This window comes from Papio anubis, chromosome 2 (genome assembly GCF_008728515.1).
Source record: "Papio anubis isolate 15944 chromosome 2, Panubis1.0, whole genome shotgun sequence".
Lineage (NCBI taxonomy): Eukaryota > Metazoa > Chordata > Mammalia > Primates > Cercopithecidae > Papio > Papio anubis.
Window position 1 is genome coordinate 158,819,324 of NC_044977.1, and position 15,515 is coordinate 158,834,838.

The window sequence follows — 15,515 nt, forward strand, 5'->3', positions numbered from 1 at the left end:
AGCAATTTTGGACTACAGCTCATTGTAAATGCTTTTAGTAAAAAATTCAAAATAATAACTGTGGATAACAAAAACTTAAAATAGTCATGGTTAAAATCTAGTAGAAGTTTCCAATTGACAAAGAAATTTAGTTATTTCTATTATATGTGGCATTTTAAAACAACAAAGAAGAATAATGACTGACAGCATCACATCATGACTTACAAACTTTTATACATTTCATGTAATCTTTACAATATTCCTATTAATAACATATCCATACAAATATAACTTTAGGAAAGATTTAACATAGTCAAAATTATGACTCATAACATTAGATTTTTATAAATTTATATAATTCTGGGGATATTTATATCAATAACATGCCCATAAATATAACTGAAAGAAGATCTAGTATCATTTATCATTTGACAATGTTTCTCATACAATTTACCAAATAAATCTAATAATTTAATATCTCTACAAGACATATTCTTTGAAGTTCTCCAGAGGTCTAACTAGAAAACCCTAAAGTTAATTTTAGGGGAAACAGCATATTTTAGGAGTTGATTTGGGGGAAGTTTGTCAAAGATGTCAAAAGTTCCAAGCATTTGATCAAAACAGAATCACTGGTCACTGTTAATTAATACTTATTCATTTAACCAGAGTGGTAATCAAAAGACTTCAAAAGCAATAAAGAAAGTTACATGGATACAAAAACCTTAACCCTTTTAAAGCAACCAAAACCAAGTAAGGACAACACAGAAATTATCTTGATAAAAGGAAGTTCCAAAAAGAAATAGATTTTAAAATTTTTAAATAAAAATCGTTTGCAATTTTATTATAAGAAAATACTTTACAAAAACCTTGTTGTTATAATACAGGGGACTACGATGTTTTAGTTTTGTTCTAGCATATTTTCAATGTCAAAGCTTAATCTTAGAAATACTTAGAAATAATTCCTTTAGAATTATAGCCAACTTAATCATACACAAATTTTTTTTCATAAATTATCTTTTCACAAACCTTATCATGACATACACAGACCATTGAAAACATGCTTGGACTTTCTGCTTTATCCTATATTTCCTCTTTCTTAAATAACCAATCATTAAAAAAAATAACCAGTCATTCTACTTTAGGACAAAACTTTATCATATGAGATCCTTTCTCATACAAAATTATTCTCTTTTCTTTTTAACCCTCCTTACTAAAAATGCCTCTTCATATCCATAACCTTCTTCATATTTTTCTCTCCCAATCTTGTTTCTCTTTCCTTCCTAAGTCCATATTTTGAAACAACCTTTAAGTAACCTACAAATTAGACAAAATTATTTTTTCTTTCTCAATAAAGAACACATTTTTATAATAATTATTATAATAAAGAATGCTTCTTATAATTTTTTCTCATCAAAAACACATCTTACTTTTGGCACATTCTATATATAAAATTATATATAAATATTAATTAGAACTTTTAACTCTTAGTGACCTTACATTTTAATGACAACCTCGGCAACAAGAATCTTTGTTTGTCACATATAAGTATCTTATAAATGAAAACCATTTTATAATCTTTAGAAACATGTTTTGTTATAACATGTTTACCTTAGTTGGAAATGACCCAGACATTTAATGAGTATCTATTATTTAATTTAACATAGCTTTAAGATTTCAAATTACATGTAAAGTTCCTTTACAGGTGTATCTCATTGACAGTTATCTAATTTATTTTTAACAGCTTACCTAGAATATGTATGAAAACTGAAATATTAGAAAAAGCTAGTCATCATTTCAAGTTATTTTCCTGCTAACCACTTTTATAGCCTGTGAATATCAGATGCTCACTTAAGAAAGAAACTTAAAGTTAAATGTATGGATATTTTGCCAAAAACTCAGAAGATGGTGGTTTTTATTAAATTAGTCTTATTTGCTAAAAGATCTCTTCAGGTGATATGAATTTACAAAGTATTTTGGCGTACTAATTGATGAATGCTCATTTATTTATAAACCAATTTGGTATCATGTAAACAATATACAAATATAGACATGTACACATAAAAATACAAATGGATGCAAATAAAGATTTTATAGTTTTGCCTTTAAAATTTTATTCATGAGTCAGGTAAAATTCACCAGCTTAGAAGGACAGTTGAATTAAATTTTGCCTCTGTAAATAGAACAAGTTAATCTGTCTTCCACGGCCAAAGATCTTACTGAGTATAGCAAATTGACATCTCAAAGCACAGAGACATAATTTAAGTTTTCTAAAAGGCCAGTGAAGTTTTATATCTGCAAGGGACTATGAGGTCTAGCAACACATTTAAAGAGTATTGTCTGATATTGGGTAAAAGTTTTAATCAGGTTTACTTCCACTTTAATGGAGGTGGCTGTATGTATTTTACTAACGTATATGGAAGACTGGGACCATAAATGGCCTGGCAAAGCTAGCAATAAATCATCAAATGTGTCGATCATTAGTCCCAGTTTAGAAAAAATTTGTTGGGTCTGTATTTTTAGAATCTCAGTAGTTTCATTCTCATTCTGTAGTTGTTTTATTTGCTCCTTCTGTTTTAAATTTAAATTCATTTTAAACACCTTGAAAGAAGTAAATGAGTGCATTGTGAAATTCCAAAAATCTCTGCCTAAGAGACATATGGGAGCCCAAGGAACAAGCAGAAAGGAATGAGTTCATATAAGAGAGAAGATGAAAGAACAGGGGTAGACAAGGAGGAGCCATGGGGAAGAAAGGGAAAGAGCCTTCTAAGTATTTTTCAACTAATGTACAATAGTTTGAATGGTTTCAAATATCCTTTTGTTTACCTCTTGAATGGAGACTTTTTTTTTCAAAGAATTTCTTTTAGAAGCTTCTAGGTGCTGTTGGAAGTAAGTCTCCCATTAAATCTGGTTCTAAAACCAACTTTTTCCATTTGTGTGCACAAATAAATTATTTTAGGCATTTTCAAAAGATCTCCATTTTGGCCACTGCTGTGATGACCACCTGAGTTAGCTGGGTCCACTTATCTAAGTACTTGCAAGTAAAAGAACATGAAACCAGCTGGTGTCAACAGAGGTGGTGTACCTTCAGTCTGGATGCATTTTCCATCTTGGCTGCTTTGAGCAAAACAAGCTCTGTAGGGGGTCAGGTGTGCTGACTATGAATCTTTCTTCTGGAGATTTCATTCAATGGGCTGAAAAGAGCTCTTATGTGTCTTGGACTACCAAGTCACCTCCAAAGAAGGGTCAGGATGCTCAGGGGTAAGAGATGATCAGTCTTTCTAAAGCCTGCAGGCTGAGCAAAAAGTTCAGTTTGGCCAGAGGGAGTGAATGTCTCTTATCTTTGGAGCAAGAGTGCCCTCATGTGATTGAGAAGGAGAAAACTAAGGAAACGTTGTCTCACCCCAAGCCTCCAGGGAAACAATTCACTGAGCTCCTATTTTATTCTGCCCTAAAATTCCCAATAAAACCCTTCCCTTGAATTGGTAGCAGTAATTCTTGTTCTGAAAGAGTCATTGTACCTCCTGGCCAGGGAGGAAACTGGCTTTAACAAACCAGAACTTCAGCCAAGATATGAGGGTTCCAGGAGGAGCCCATCTGTAGCGCCCGGCAGAAGCATTTAAATTTGGGAACACAATAGGTTCATTACTGGTACGTGCACAATGGTAAAAGCCACATTGGATGGTCCATGGAAGTTGCTCTGGAATCCTGCTGATTATGCCAGAATGTTGACTGAAATTAAGTCTTTTAAGGCAGAAATAATTTGATAAATGTACTTTGGAAGCCAAATGTGAGGATCAACCCAGGAAGACACACCAACAAAATTGGGAGGGTTCCAGAGTCCCTTACAAGTTGGAAGGCTTTTGTCGGAAAATTTAGGGGAAGGGAGGGGGACTCCTCATAGGAGTTGTCCTTTTTCATTGGCGAGTACAATATAAAAGTTACAATCAGTGGATACAGATGGCAACATATAGGCTAAAATGTCTATATACAAGACAACCAGTAAAACTTTGTAACTTGAAAATAAATCAGCATCCTTTTCAGTGTCAGTAGGGTATGTCTTTCTTAGTACACTAACAATCTGAGGAACTCATAAGGTTCATCACTGAGGGACAGGATGTCATCATGAATCATAAGACCTTCCCAAGGTGGGTTAATTTGGAAGCCTGTTTACTTTTAAAGTAAACTGTCAAATGTTACCTGTAGCTTATCACACCTCACACCTGTTAGACTGGTTATTATGAAAAAGATGAAAGGTAAGTGTTGGCAAGGATGTGGAGAAAAGGAAATCTTTGCACACTGTTGGTAGGAATTAGTGCAACCACTATGGAAACAATATGGAGGTTCCTCAAAAAACTAAAAACATAACTACCATATGATCCAGCAGTCCCACCAAGGGGTATATACCTAAAAGAAATGAAATCAGTATGTTGAAGAGATATCTGCACTTCCATGTTCATTGCAAAATTACTCACAATGGCCAAGATACAGAATCAACTTAAGTGTCCACTAACAAATGAATGGATACAGAAAATTTATTATGTGTATCCAATGGGACAGTATTCAGCCTTTAAAGAAGAAAATCCTGCCATTTGCAACAACATAAATGAAACTGGAGGGCATTACACTAAGTGAAATAAGCCAGACACGAAAGACAAATGCCATATGATCTCACTTATATGTGGAATTTAAAAGAGGACTCACAGAAGCAGACAGTAGAATGATGGTGGTTACCAGAGGCTGGTGGTGACGGGGGCTGGAGGATGTCTGTTAAAGAATACAAAGTCTCAGTTAAACAGGAGGAGTGAGCTCAAGAGATCTGTCATACAACATGGTGACTACAGTTAATAACAATATATTGTGTACTTGAAAATTACTAAGAGAAATTTTAAGCATTCTCACCATAGAAAGTATGTGAAGTAATACATATGTTAAATAGCTTGATTTAGCCATTCCACAAAATACACATGTATCAAAACATCTTGCTGTATACCAAAAATATATACAATTTTTATTTGTCAACTTAAGAAATAAAATAATTTTTTAAAAGGAAGTCTGGCACCTTTTACCTTTTGGTCTCAGAATATAAGAGATCATCACCCATCTCCATGGACTGATTTGACTCTAGTTCAAAATGGAATAGCCAGAAAACAGTGAAGAAACACTATTTTTTAGGACAATGGTAGTGATATGGATTTAAGGATGCAGATATGCCAGTGATTTCTGTCACAGAGAGGCTGAGTTTTGTTGGATATCAATCAAAACAGCCTTCAAAGAATGAAATATATCTGTCAGTCTTGTCAAAAAAATGTTTAGGGTCTCCCTACTAAGTTACTTAGAGAAGAGAGTTTAAATGAAATAGTGCATTTTCTGGAGCCCTGGGAAACAAAACAGAATCAAATCTAGTTTATTCATTTGGACATCTACAACTGCTATAAAGTGAACTACTATTATCTCCATTTTCAGATGAGGAGACTAAAGTGCAAGAAGCCAAATAACTTGCACAAGATTTTGCCAGAATCTAAGCTACGGCAACCATATAACAACTTGTTCCCTATTCCCTTTTCCAGGTCTCCTCCCTACTGGAACAACTGTCTCAGACCAATCAAAGGTGTACACTTCGGCCTGTGGCCTTAGGTGTCTTCTTCATGGTGCCCAAGGATAGATGTGTTCCTGGATAATCTGAGTTAATATGCTGAAAGCATATTTCCAAAGACTACATATTACAGTGGCGTTTGAGTTGTTTACCCTGCACTTAGCATAAATAGCATTCAGCTGTGTGCTGAGCTGAACCAATAGCCACCTTGTCTAATGCTGTTTCTTGAGGAAATATGCTTCAAATACTAAATATCAGATTTTTAAATTACTCACTGGAACACAACTCCTTTCTAAATTGGGGTTATAACTCATATGTAAACTCCCCTTAATTATGATGAGAATTAATAAAATTTTGTAACCATAAGTAAATCTTATCTAAAAGATAATATCTCCTATGTTTTAAGTCTTTTTTTTTTTTTTTTTTTTTTTTTTTTGAGACAGGGTCTCACTCCCAGGCTGGAGTACAGTGGCACGATCCTGGCTCACTGCAGCCTCCACCTCCCAGGCTTAAGGATCCTCCCACCTCAGCCTCCCGAGTAGCTGGGACTACATACAGGTGTGCATCACCACGCCTGGCTGATTTTTTTATTTTTGTAGACAGTGGGTTTCACCATGTTCCCCAGGCTGGTCTCAAACTCCTGGACTCAAGCGATCCATCTGCCTTGGCCTGCCAAAATCCTGGGATTACAGTCATGAGCCAGCACACCAGGCTGTTTAAAGCTTTTAAAGTTAAAATCAGTCATTTTTATTCATACATTACTTGTGAAGAGATTTTTTTCCCCTTGCAACTACAAATGTCAGCTGACTGTCTTCTCCGTGGCTGACTTATGTCAGAAAAGGCACATCTCAAATGTATACAGTAGTGAAGCCTTCATCTCTCCTTCATAGGAACTAATTGCATATGGCGCCTCATCTTCCTCCTGGCATGTGGGCATTGAATGTAAGAAAAAAATGATAGTCACTAATGACAACCTGAAGTGGACACTGGTTACTAGGTTTGGGATGGGTGGCTCCATAGATGAATTTAAGGTTATATTCAACTTCACAGATGAACATGAGGCAGAGGCGGAGAGAGGTGGGAGAATAGCCTTGAATTTGAGAAACAAAAGGACATTTCTCAGCAAGTAAGAAATAAATGGCTTCTTTCATTCTAGAGGCTGCTATGGAGAAACAGAACCCCTTTATTTGTTAAACAAATATCCCAAATGTGCAGTATGCTTTATACAGGACCACAGGTAAACATATTGGCTATGGTATTCTTAACAAAACCCATTGCAGTGCTTCTTAAAGCATGGCCTTCTAAATATCCATACATTTGATTAGCCCAAGGGGAAACAGCCCAGGGAAACCCTATCGTTAGAACACATACTTCATAAAAGAATGGATACCCCATATTTAAAATATTCTTACCCCATTTCCCTGTACAGTCCATGTGGATGTGCTGTCTTTGTTTCACCCTTGCACCCACCTTGGCACTAAACTCCTCTTCTTCACCAATTCATGAAAAAAATTAACAGGTCACAGCAAGTTTTTCAGAATTTGTAAACTTATGGAACATTTGGGACATTTTTAAGGAGATACTACACAGCACTCCACCATTTCTCTTATCTCTTTTCCTTCTCCTTTACTGTTTTCATCAATCTCTTCTCCTTTCCTGTTCAGGTTAATTCAGTATGCCCCTCTGTCTGTTAAGACAGGCTGGGTTGTTCTGTGGCCAAAATAATCTGAAGACTAGGGCCTTAATACAAACATTTACAGAAGAATGAGCCTTTCACTGATGTACTTTCAGAGTAGTTATAGAGATTATCTAAGCCTAAACTTCACAGTTATATCTTTTGTACCATGGATAGTTATTTGGATACTAAAAACATTGTAACAAGGTGGACTGTATGGTTTCCTAAAAGGTAAAGTTAACTTTATTTTATCCTAATGGTTCCTAAATTAGTATTTGCTTCTAAATCAAAAGATAACTTTTAAAAATTCAGATATGTGAGCTGTACTTAAAAACATTTTGATTCAGTGGACTTGATGTGGGGTCCATGACTCTAAATTTTTTTTTAAGACTTTTTTTTTTTTAACTTTAAGTTCTAGAGTACATGTGCATAACATGCAGGTTTGTTACATATGTATACATGTGCCATGCTGGTGTGCTGCACCCATTAATTCGTCATTTACAAAATTAAGTATATCTCCTAATGCTATCCCTCCCCCCTGCCCCCACCCCACGACAGGCCCCGGTGTGTGATGTTCCCCTTCCTGTGTCCAAGTGTTCTCATTGTTCAATTTCCACCTATGAGTGAGAACATGCGGTGTTTGGTTTTTTGTCCTTGCGATAGTTTGCTGAGAATGATGGCTTCCAGCTTCACCCACGTCCCTACAAAAGACATGAACTCATCCGTTTTTATGGCTGCATAGTATTCCATGGTGTATATGTGCCACATTTTCTTAATCCAGTCTATCATTGATGGACATTTGGGTTGGTTGCAAGTCTTTGCTATTGCGAATAATGCCTCAATAAACACATGTGTGCAGGTGTCTTTATAGCAGCGTGATTTATAATCCTTTGGGTATATACCCAGTAATGGGATGGCTGGGTCAAATGGTATTTCTAGTTCTAGATTCTTGATTTTTAACAAACTTCCTAGGTAATTACCCAGGTTTGAGAACCACTCCTCCAGTTCAGGGGTCAGCAAGCCTGTGAGCTACATTCAACCAGTCACCAGTTTTTGCAAATAAAGTTTTACTGGAATGCACACACGCCACTTGTTTGTGTATGGTGTGGGGCTGCTTTTGTGCTATAATGGCAGAATTGAGTAATGTGCCAGAGACTAAAGACATATTTACTATTTGGTCCTTTATAGAAAAGACTTGCTGATCCTGCTCTTGTCTGTTTCATAATAATTTTCAGAGTCATGTTATTACTTGTGATGGGAACCAAGTAAGGCAGTGTAAATGATTGCTAATGAAGACAGCACCCAGATTGTCATCTTAACAAGATGATCCTTTTTAATATACAGCCAAATTATTTTTTTCCTGAGTTACACTGCCCCCTAATGGTAGAAATGTTAAATTACAGCTGCTCAATCACAGTTTTCCCCTATTGTTAAAAAATTAGGGTCATACTTACAGACTTTGTAGTAGGAGACTTTAGAAGTCAGAGTTCACTTCGTAGAACTGAGCAGGACCAAACAGCCTGGGAGAAGGCTGGCAATTTTAGTGAGAGCTAGAATCCCTTCCTTTTGCAGAGTTCCTTTTTCTTCAAAGACTGTTACTCAATGCAGCATTTCCAATTATACAGGTCATTTATTCCAAAGTGATAAATTTTATCAGGACATTATGACCATTTGTAATGCCACGTCTATCTCTAAAGTTGAAGCACAATAATACCAATGTGGTCAAAATTACCTGTGCCTTCACTATGATGAACTGTGAAGAAAGCTCACAGAGTAATCTGGATACATGTAAACAGATACTGAGAAGGTTAACAAAGAGGATCTCACACGTGTTGGCAATAATGAGATGGCAGAGGTGAAACCATTGGTTTTTAACCTTGACTACTGATTAAAATCACCTGGGGAGCTTTTAAAAATTGATGCTGTTCAGACCTCAACTCCTGGAAATTCTGATCTAATTGGTCTAGGGTGAGGCCCAGGCAGCAGTCTTTATTTTTTTTTTAAGTCCTGCAGGTGATGGTAATGGCAACCAAGGTTAAGAACCATTTTTCTACAGTAGTGCTTCTCAAATTTTCATCTATATTCAGATCACCTGGGAGATCTTTTCAATCTGCAAATTGTGATTCAGGAGGTCAGTGATAGCATGTGAGAATCTGATTAACAAGCTTCAGGGTGATGTTGATGCTACTGCCTGAGGACCATGCTTTGAGTAGCGAGGAATTAAATCATCCCTAGCCACAGTTTTTATGCAGTTTCAGTGTTCTGAGATCTTAAAGGACATAAGCATCACCCGGGAATGAACTAAACATGCAAAATCATCAAGCTCCCCAAATTTTTACCAAATGTCCCAAGTGACTGCGAGATTCGTAGTCTGAGGACCAAATACACACTACCCTACCCAAATGATATTTATTCTACAAATCCCCTTTTTTTTTTTTTTTTTTAAATGGCAGGCTGGGCACGGTGGCTCAGGCCTGTAATCCCAGCACTTTGGGAGGCCGAGGCTGGTGGATCACGAGGTGAGGAGTTTAAGACCAGCCTGGCCAAGATGGTGAAACCCCATCTCTACTAAAACTACAAAAAAAATTAGCCAGGTGTGGTGCTGCATGCGTGTAATCTCAGCTACTCTGGAGGCTGAGGCAGAAGAATCGGTTGAACCTGGGAAGCAGAGGTTGCAGTGAGCTGAGATCGCGCCACTGCACTCCATCTGGGGTGACAGAGTGAGACTCTGTCTCAAAAAAAAAAAAAAAAAAAGGCAGTAGCATTTTTTATCAGTTTACAGGCTGCCTGATCAAATACAGAGACATTTTTCTTATTCCAGGTGAAAAGACGAATTACCAAGTTGTAATGGCTCAAACCAAGAGTAATTTTATTATATCTCATGATTTTGTGGGCCAGAAATGTGGGCAGAGGTTGGTTGGGTGATTTTCCTCCCTGTAGTGTCTACTGAAGTCACTTAATTTCTAAATAGTGAATGCACTGGTCTGAAGAGTCCAAGATGGCTTCATTTTACATGCCTTGGTACTCTGGCTGGAAAGGTGGGCCCAGCTGAGGCTGTTACCTGGAATGCCTACGTATGACCTCTTAAGTTAGGCAGTCTCAGGTTAGTAAGTCTCTACATGGTGGCTCAACACTCGCGAGTGTTCCAAGACACAAGAAGTGGAAGTTGCCATTCTCTCAAGACCTGGCCTTGGAAACTGGCACAGTGTCATTTCTGCCACATTCCACTGGTCCAAGTGGTCAGAGTTCACTCAGTTTCAAAGTGAGGAGTCATATACAGGCTTGCTTCATGGCCATGCAACCTCATGTGCAGTCACGCAGGGCCCAAAACTCAAAAGCGCCCCATACTTGGCTTAATGCTCTGCTGTTGCCATCTTGAAAATATTTATAATTTTTGAATGAGGGGCATTACACATTCATTTTGCACTGGGTCCCACAAATTATGTAGCTGTCTTAGCTGTCTTTTCTATGAGAGGACTATTAAAAAAAATGTGGCCGTCTTTAGTAAGTTATAAGCCACCTGCCAAATATTTTATTCTCACTATATTTCTGTATTAAAAGTTATTCTTCCAAACTGCAGACTGAAGTATGTGGGTTAAATTCAGCATGAAGAAGAAAAACAGATTATGAGGTTAGAAATGTCTTTTTTTTTTTTTTTTTTTTTTTAAGACGGAGTCTCGCTCTGTCGCCCAGGCTGGAGTGCAGTGGCGCAATCTCCGCTCACTGCAAGCTCCGCCTTTCAGGCTCACTCCATTCTGCTGCCTCAGCCTCCCGAGTAGCTGGGACTACAGGCGCCTGCCACCACGCCTGGCTAATTTTTTGTATTTTTAGTAGAGACGGATTTCACCGTGTTAGCCAGGAAGAAATAATGTCATTTTTTTAGGAATAAGAAATTTGGTCACTTTGGCATTGACCAATAGTAATCCAAGATCAGTACGCAAGTAGGGTGGAGAAATGTGGATTAGAGGCATGTCACTGGACAGAAATGACGTGGGGGAAAGGAGAGATACATTGTTTCAGAGCACTCAGTTCCAAACTAGAATCTGAATGTATTCTCCAAGCTGTAGGAAGTTCGCATAGTGAGTTTGGTTATTTGTTGGAGAGAATGGGTGATAGCTGGCTATTTTATCTTATTACTCAAGCATAGTTATAGAAGTGTTCAGCCGAGGCCCATTCCAAAGGAGGTACTAAGATGCAAAAATGTTCAAAGTGTTTAGTCAGAAACCTAGTGGATGATCCTTAAACCCCTGATCCACATGGAGAATTCAAAAATTAGAAGTTAGAGATCATAACGGATGTGAAAAGGTAGAAAGTTCTTAAGGTACTGTGATGGTGGAAATGTTTCCCTTTATCTCAAGACACCACCTGAAGAAATTAGTATGTATACTCTGGATTCTGAAGAATGCAAAGGTCTGCCGTATGACTTCTTCTTGAAGAAAATCTAAAGGGTAAGAGAAAAGATGACTAGCCACTTTGATGGAGGGAATGAAGAAGAGATTGGTGTGCGGTCTCCAATGTCTCATGTTGCAATGAGTTAAAAAACTTACCTTGTCTAAGGATTGTCCCTGGTGGTTTCAGACCGTAAAATCTAAAAGCTCTTTCTTGGCTGGCATTATTCCTTGCTGGTCATTCTATCTACATGCAAACTAAGAGAGAGACATCGCGGGAAGCACATAGCAGGCACTCCATAAATTTTTCAGATTTCCCAACTGCTTCCAGAAAGGAGTTTCCGGTAAGGCACGGCGGCAGCGAAAGAAATAGCTGCAGATTGGTGGAGCAGCTGGGACCCAGTCCTGTGTTCCCTGTAAGGCACGCCCGCCAGGGAGCCTCGAGCGGGGCGGAGACAACGGAGAGAAGCCCGCGTCGGAGCACCACTCCAACAACATCCAGTCCGCTGCTGGTCCTGCACAGTCGCCACTCTACCCATCCTTCCTGCGAGCCCCGCCCTTCTTGCCAGCCCGCCTCGCCCTGCCCCGCCCACATACCCCGCCCCCCCCCCCCCCCCCCCCGCCCCGCCCCGTCCTGCCGCCCCGCCCCGTCCTGCCGCCCCGCCCCGTCCTGCCGCCCCGCCCCGTCCTGCCGCCCCGTCCCGCTGCCCCGCCCCGTCCCGCTGCCCCGCCCCTCCGGTTTCCCCGCCCCATCCTGCTCCCCCGCCCCTCCGGTTGCCCCGCCCCATCCTGCTCCCCCGCCCCGTCCCGTTCTGCTGCCCTGCCGTGTACTGCTGCCCCGCCCCTCTAGTTGCCCCGCCCCATCCTGTTCTCCCGCCTCGCCCCGTTCCGCTGCCTCGCCCAGTCCTGCTCTCGGGCCCCGCCCCGTTCGGCTGCCCAGCCCCGTCCTGCTCTCCAGCCTCGCTCCATCCCGCCGCCCCGCCCCGTCCCGTTCCGTTCAGCTGCCCAGTCCCGCCGGTACCCACTAGCTAGTGGCCGCCGCGGACACCATGGGGACCGCCTCGTCGCTCGTGAGCCCCGCGGGCGGGGAGGTGATCGAGGACACGTACGGGGCGGGCGGCGGCGAGGCTTGCGAGATCCCGGTGGAGGTGAAGCCCAAGGCCCGCCTGCTACGCAACTCGTTCCGCCGAGGCGCGGGGGCGGCGGCGGGGGCCGGGCCGGGGTCGCTTCCCCGCGGGGCAGGCGCGGGCGGGCTGCTGGGGGCCAGCTTCAAGTCCACCGGCTCGTCGGTGCCCGAGCTGGAGTACGCGGCGGCCGAGTACGAGCGGCTCAAGAAGGAGTACGAGATCTTCCGCGTCAGCAAGAACCAGGAGTTGTTGTCCATGGGCCGCCGCGAGGCCAAGCTGGACACAGAGAACAAGCGGCTGCGGGCCGAACTGCAGGTAACGCCGGGCCGGGCCGCGCCGCGCCGCCGGGAGACCCCTGGGAAGCACGGCTGTCCTCCTCCCTCTCCAAACCAAGCGGCTTTGAAAGTTCGGCGGAAACTGCCCATTTTAATTTGAGAGGCCATATTCTCTTCGAGTCTGAAATGATTCCTTAATTCCCTCCCCTTTTTCTGTCTCTTTTTTTGGAGACAGGGTCTCGCTGCGGTGGCACGATCGCGGCTCACTGCAGCCTGGAATTCCTGGCTCAACGATCCTCACGCCTTGTCCTCCTAAAGTTCTGGGATCACAGGAGTGAGCCACCGCGCCTGGCCCCCGCTTTTTTATTTCTGGTTTATTTGTTAAGACACCTAGAAGAAATTAGCCGTAAAGTGTCCTGAGGAGGCGAATGCCAATCTCCAGCTCCACTCCGGCCCCCGCGCTCACCCCCTCAGAAGGCTGGTGACATCTGTTGAAGCAACTCAACAAACTCTTCCTAGGAGTTTTACCCTCCTCCCCCTCCCTATAAAAATTTTACCTGGGGCTCCAAAGTGGGGCTCATGTGTCGGTTTCTTTGTGAAGTTTCATGGCTCCTGCATTGTAATGGTCTTGACATGAAATTTTCTGGAAGCCTCCTGATTCTCACCATCTTAACTGCTATGATTGAAAACCTTTTCTAGATGTAGTCAAATTTCCTTAGTCCATTTGATTAATTTACTCTAAAATCAATTATTGCATGCCCTCCATGTAGCAGGTCCATTATAATTCACTAAAATAGTATATAAAGCAGCCGGGCGTGGTGGCTCACGCCTGTAATCCCAACAGTTTGCGAGGCCTAGGCGGGCGGATGACCTGAGGTCAGGAGTTCGAGATCAGCCTGGCCAACATGATGAAACTCCGTCTCTACTAAAAATACAAAAATTAGCTGCGCATGGTGGCAGGCGCCTGTAATCCCAGCTACTCAGGAGGCTGAGGCAGGAGAATGGCGTGAAGTCAGGAGGCAGAGGTTGCAGTGAGCCGAGATTGCACCTAGCTGAGATTGCACCATTGCATTCCAACCTGGGCAACAGAGCGAGGCTCCGTCTCAAAAACAAAACAACAACAACAACAACAACAACAAAAAGCATATAAAGCAAGAGGTTGCTTTTCTGTGAGCAAATCTCTAAGACTTTTTGCCATCAGTTTGGGGCCCCTCTGATCGTTGTTGTGTCGTTTGTTTATTCTTCACTGTGGGAGAGACTTCTAGGCAGCCTAAGAGTTCCTGGAGTCGTTACAGCAGGGGTGAAATAAATACCTCAGACTGATTTTTCTAAAAGAAAAAAAGCCTCCTGTCTTCAAGACTAGACGTTCTTCTAGTCAGGTTTTGTTGTTGTTTTTATTTTTAAACTCCCTCATTAGCAGTTGTGTAATTAATGTGGTTGTCTGGGAAGAAGTCCGTATAGCAATTTATCTGTTGTCTTATCAGTTTTCCTACTGGTCAGCCTCAATGCACTTGCATGTATAAAATGGACTCGCGCATTTCGAGTATCTGATTTAATGTGTCCAAGCCACTGCCCAACAGACATTGTACGTTGGAAACAACTGCACGGTGGGGGTAGAAAAGGCCAGACCAAACAGGGCGGAGTGCAATAAGGGTTGGCAAGTGTCACAGTCACTCCTGTCACAAGTCCTGATTTCCTGTGAAACATACTGGTTCCTTTCTCACATATCGAGGCATGAAAAAACTCTTCTATATTTCATTCATTGAGTCAGACATTTACTGGAGACCTGCAGCGTACCAGGCACTGTGAAGTGCTCAAGGGATGGTGAGATGAATAAGACATAGTGCCAAGGGGTACACAGTCTCCTAGAACTAAGTATCCTTCAAGTTAAGCCTTATAAAATGTAATGTTTACTGTCACAAAGATGGAAAAGGCATAAGGAAGTTTAAGAACTGATGCAGTGTTTCAAAAAAAGTTAATTTCCATTGAAAGCTTAATGTTGAAGTCTTTATTTGTTGTAGTTCAAGCATGCTTGCGGTTTTTTTCCATTATGTTTTGAATAAAATGGCAACATGAAGTTCCTGATAATTGGTAAAATAATAAGTAGACTTAAAATTCTAAGATATGTAACATATATATATATATATATATATGAATGTAAAATTGAGGAGCAAGACTATTTTTGTTAGGAAATAACGAGGTAAATTATTCTAGGCACTTCAAAAAACATACCAGAAGATACTTCGAGAAAAAGAAAGTGCTTTAGAAGCAAAATACCAAGCAATGGAGAGAGCAGCAACATTTGAACATGACAGAGATAAAGTTAAAAGGCAATTCAAGGTAAATTCCTTACATTTTTACCCCCAAAGCAACATGGAATAAAACAGTATATTCTAAAAGTGTATATAATATATAATGTGGTGAATAAATAGAAGTAAGTTTTGTAGGATTCATGAAAATTGTAAGAATTAGCGTAGG

At 40.7% G+C, this 15,515-nt stretch overlaps 1 protein-coding gene and 1 long non-coding RNA gene across 9 annotated transcripts in view; one reads left to right on the forward strand and one right to left on the reverse strand.

Moving 5' to 3' along the window:
- The window catches only part of LOC108584698, a 100,129-nt gene extending 87,947 nt beyond the window's left edge, over positions 1 to 12,182 (reverse strand). For both annotated transcript variants that reach the window (XR_004182289.1, XR_002520549.2), the window contains exons 1-2: positions 11,795 to 12,182; positions 4,681 to 4,743 (exon numbers count right to left, since the gene is read on the reverse strand). This is a non-coding gene — a long non-coding RNA (uncharacterized LOC108584698). The remainder of the gene's footprint in view (positions 1 to 4,680; positions 4,744 to 11,794) is intronic.
- Positions 12,183 to 12,563: 381 nt separating this feature from the next.
- The window catches only part of NPHP3 (nephrocystin 3), a 42,013-nt gene continuing 39,061 nt past the window's right edge, over positions 12,564 to 15,515 (forward strand). For 2 of the 7 annotated variants that reach the window (XM_021934863.2, XM_021934862.2), the window contains exons 1-2: positions 12,564 to 13,077; positions 15,252 to 15,377. In XM_021934863.2, the coding sequence (XP_021790555.2) occupies positions 12,685 to 13,077; positions 15,252 to 15,377 (519 nt within the window). In that variant the 5' untranslated portion in view covers positions 12,564 to 12,684. The remainder of the gene's footprint in view (positions 13,078 to 15,251; positions 15,378 to 15,515) is intronic. The other 5 variants (XR_004182290.1, XM_021934860.2, XM_021934859.2 and 2 more) reach the window with 3 other exon arrangements.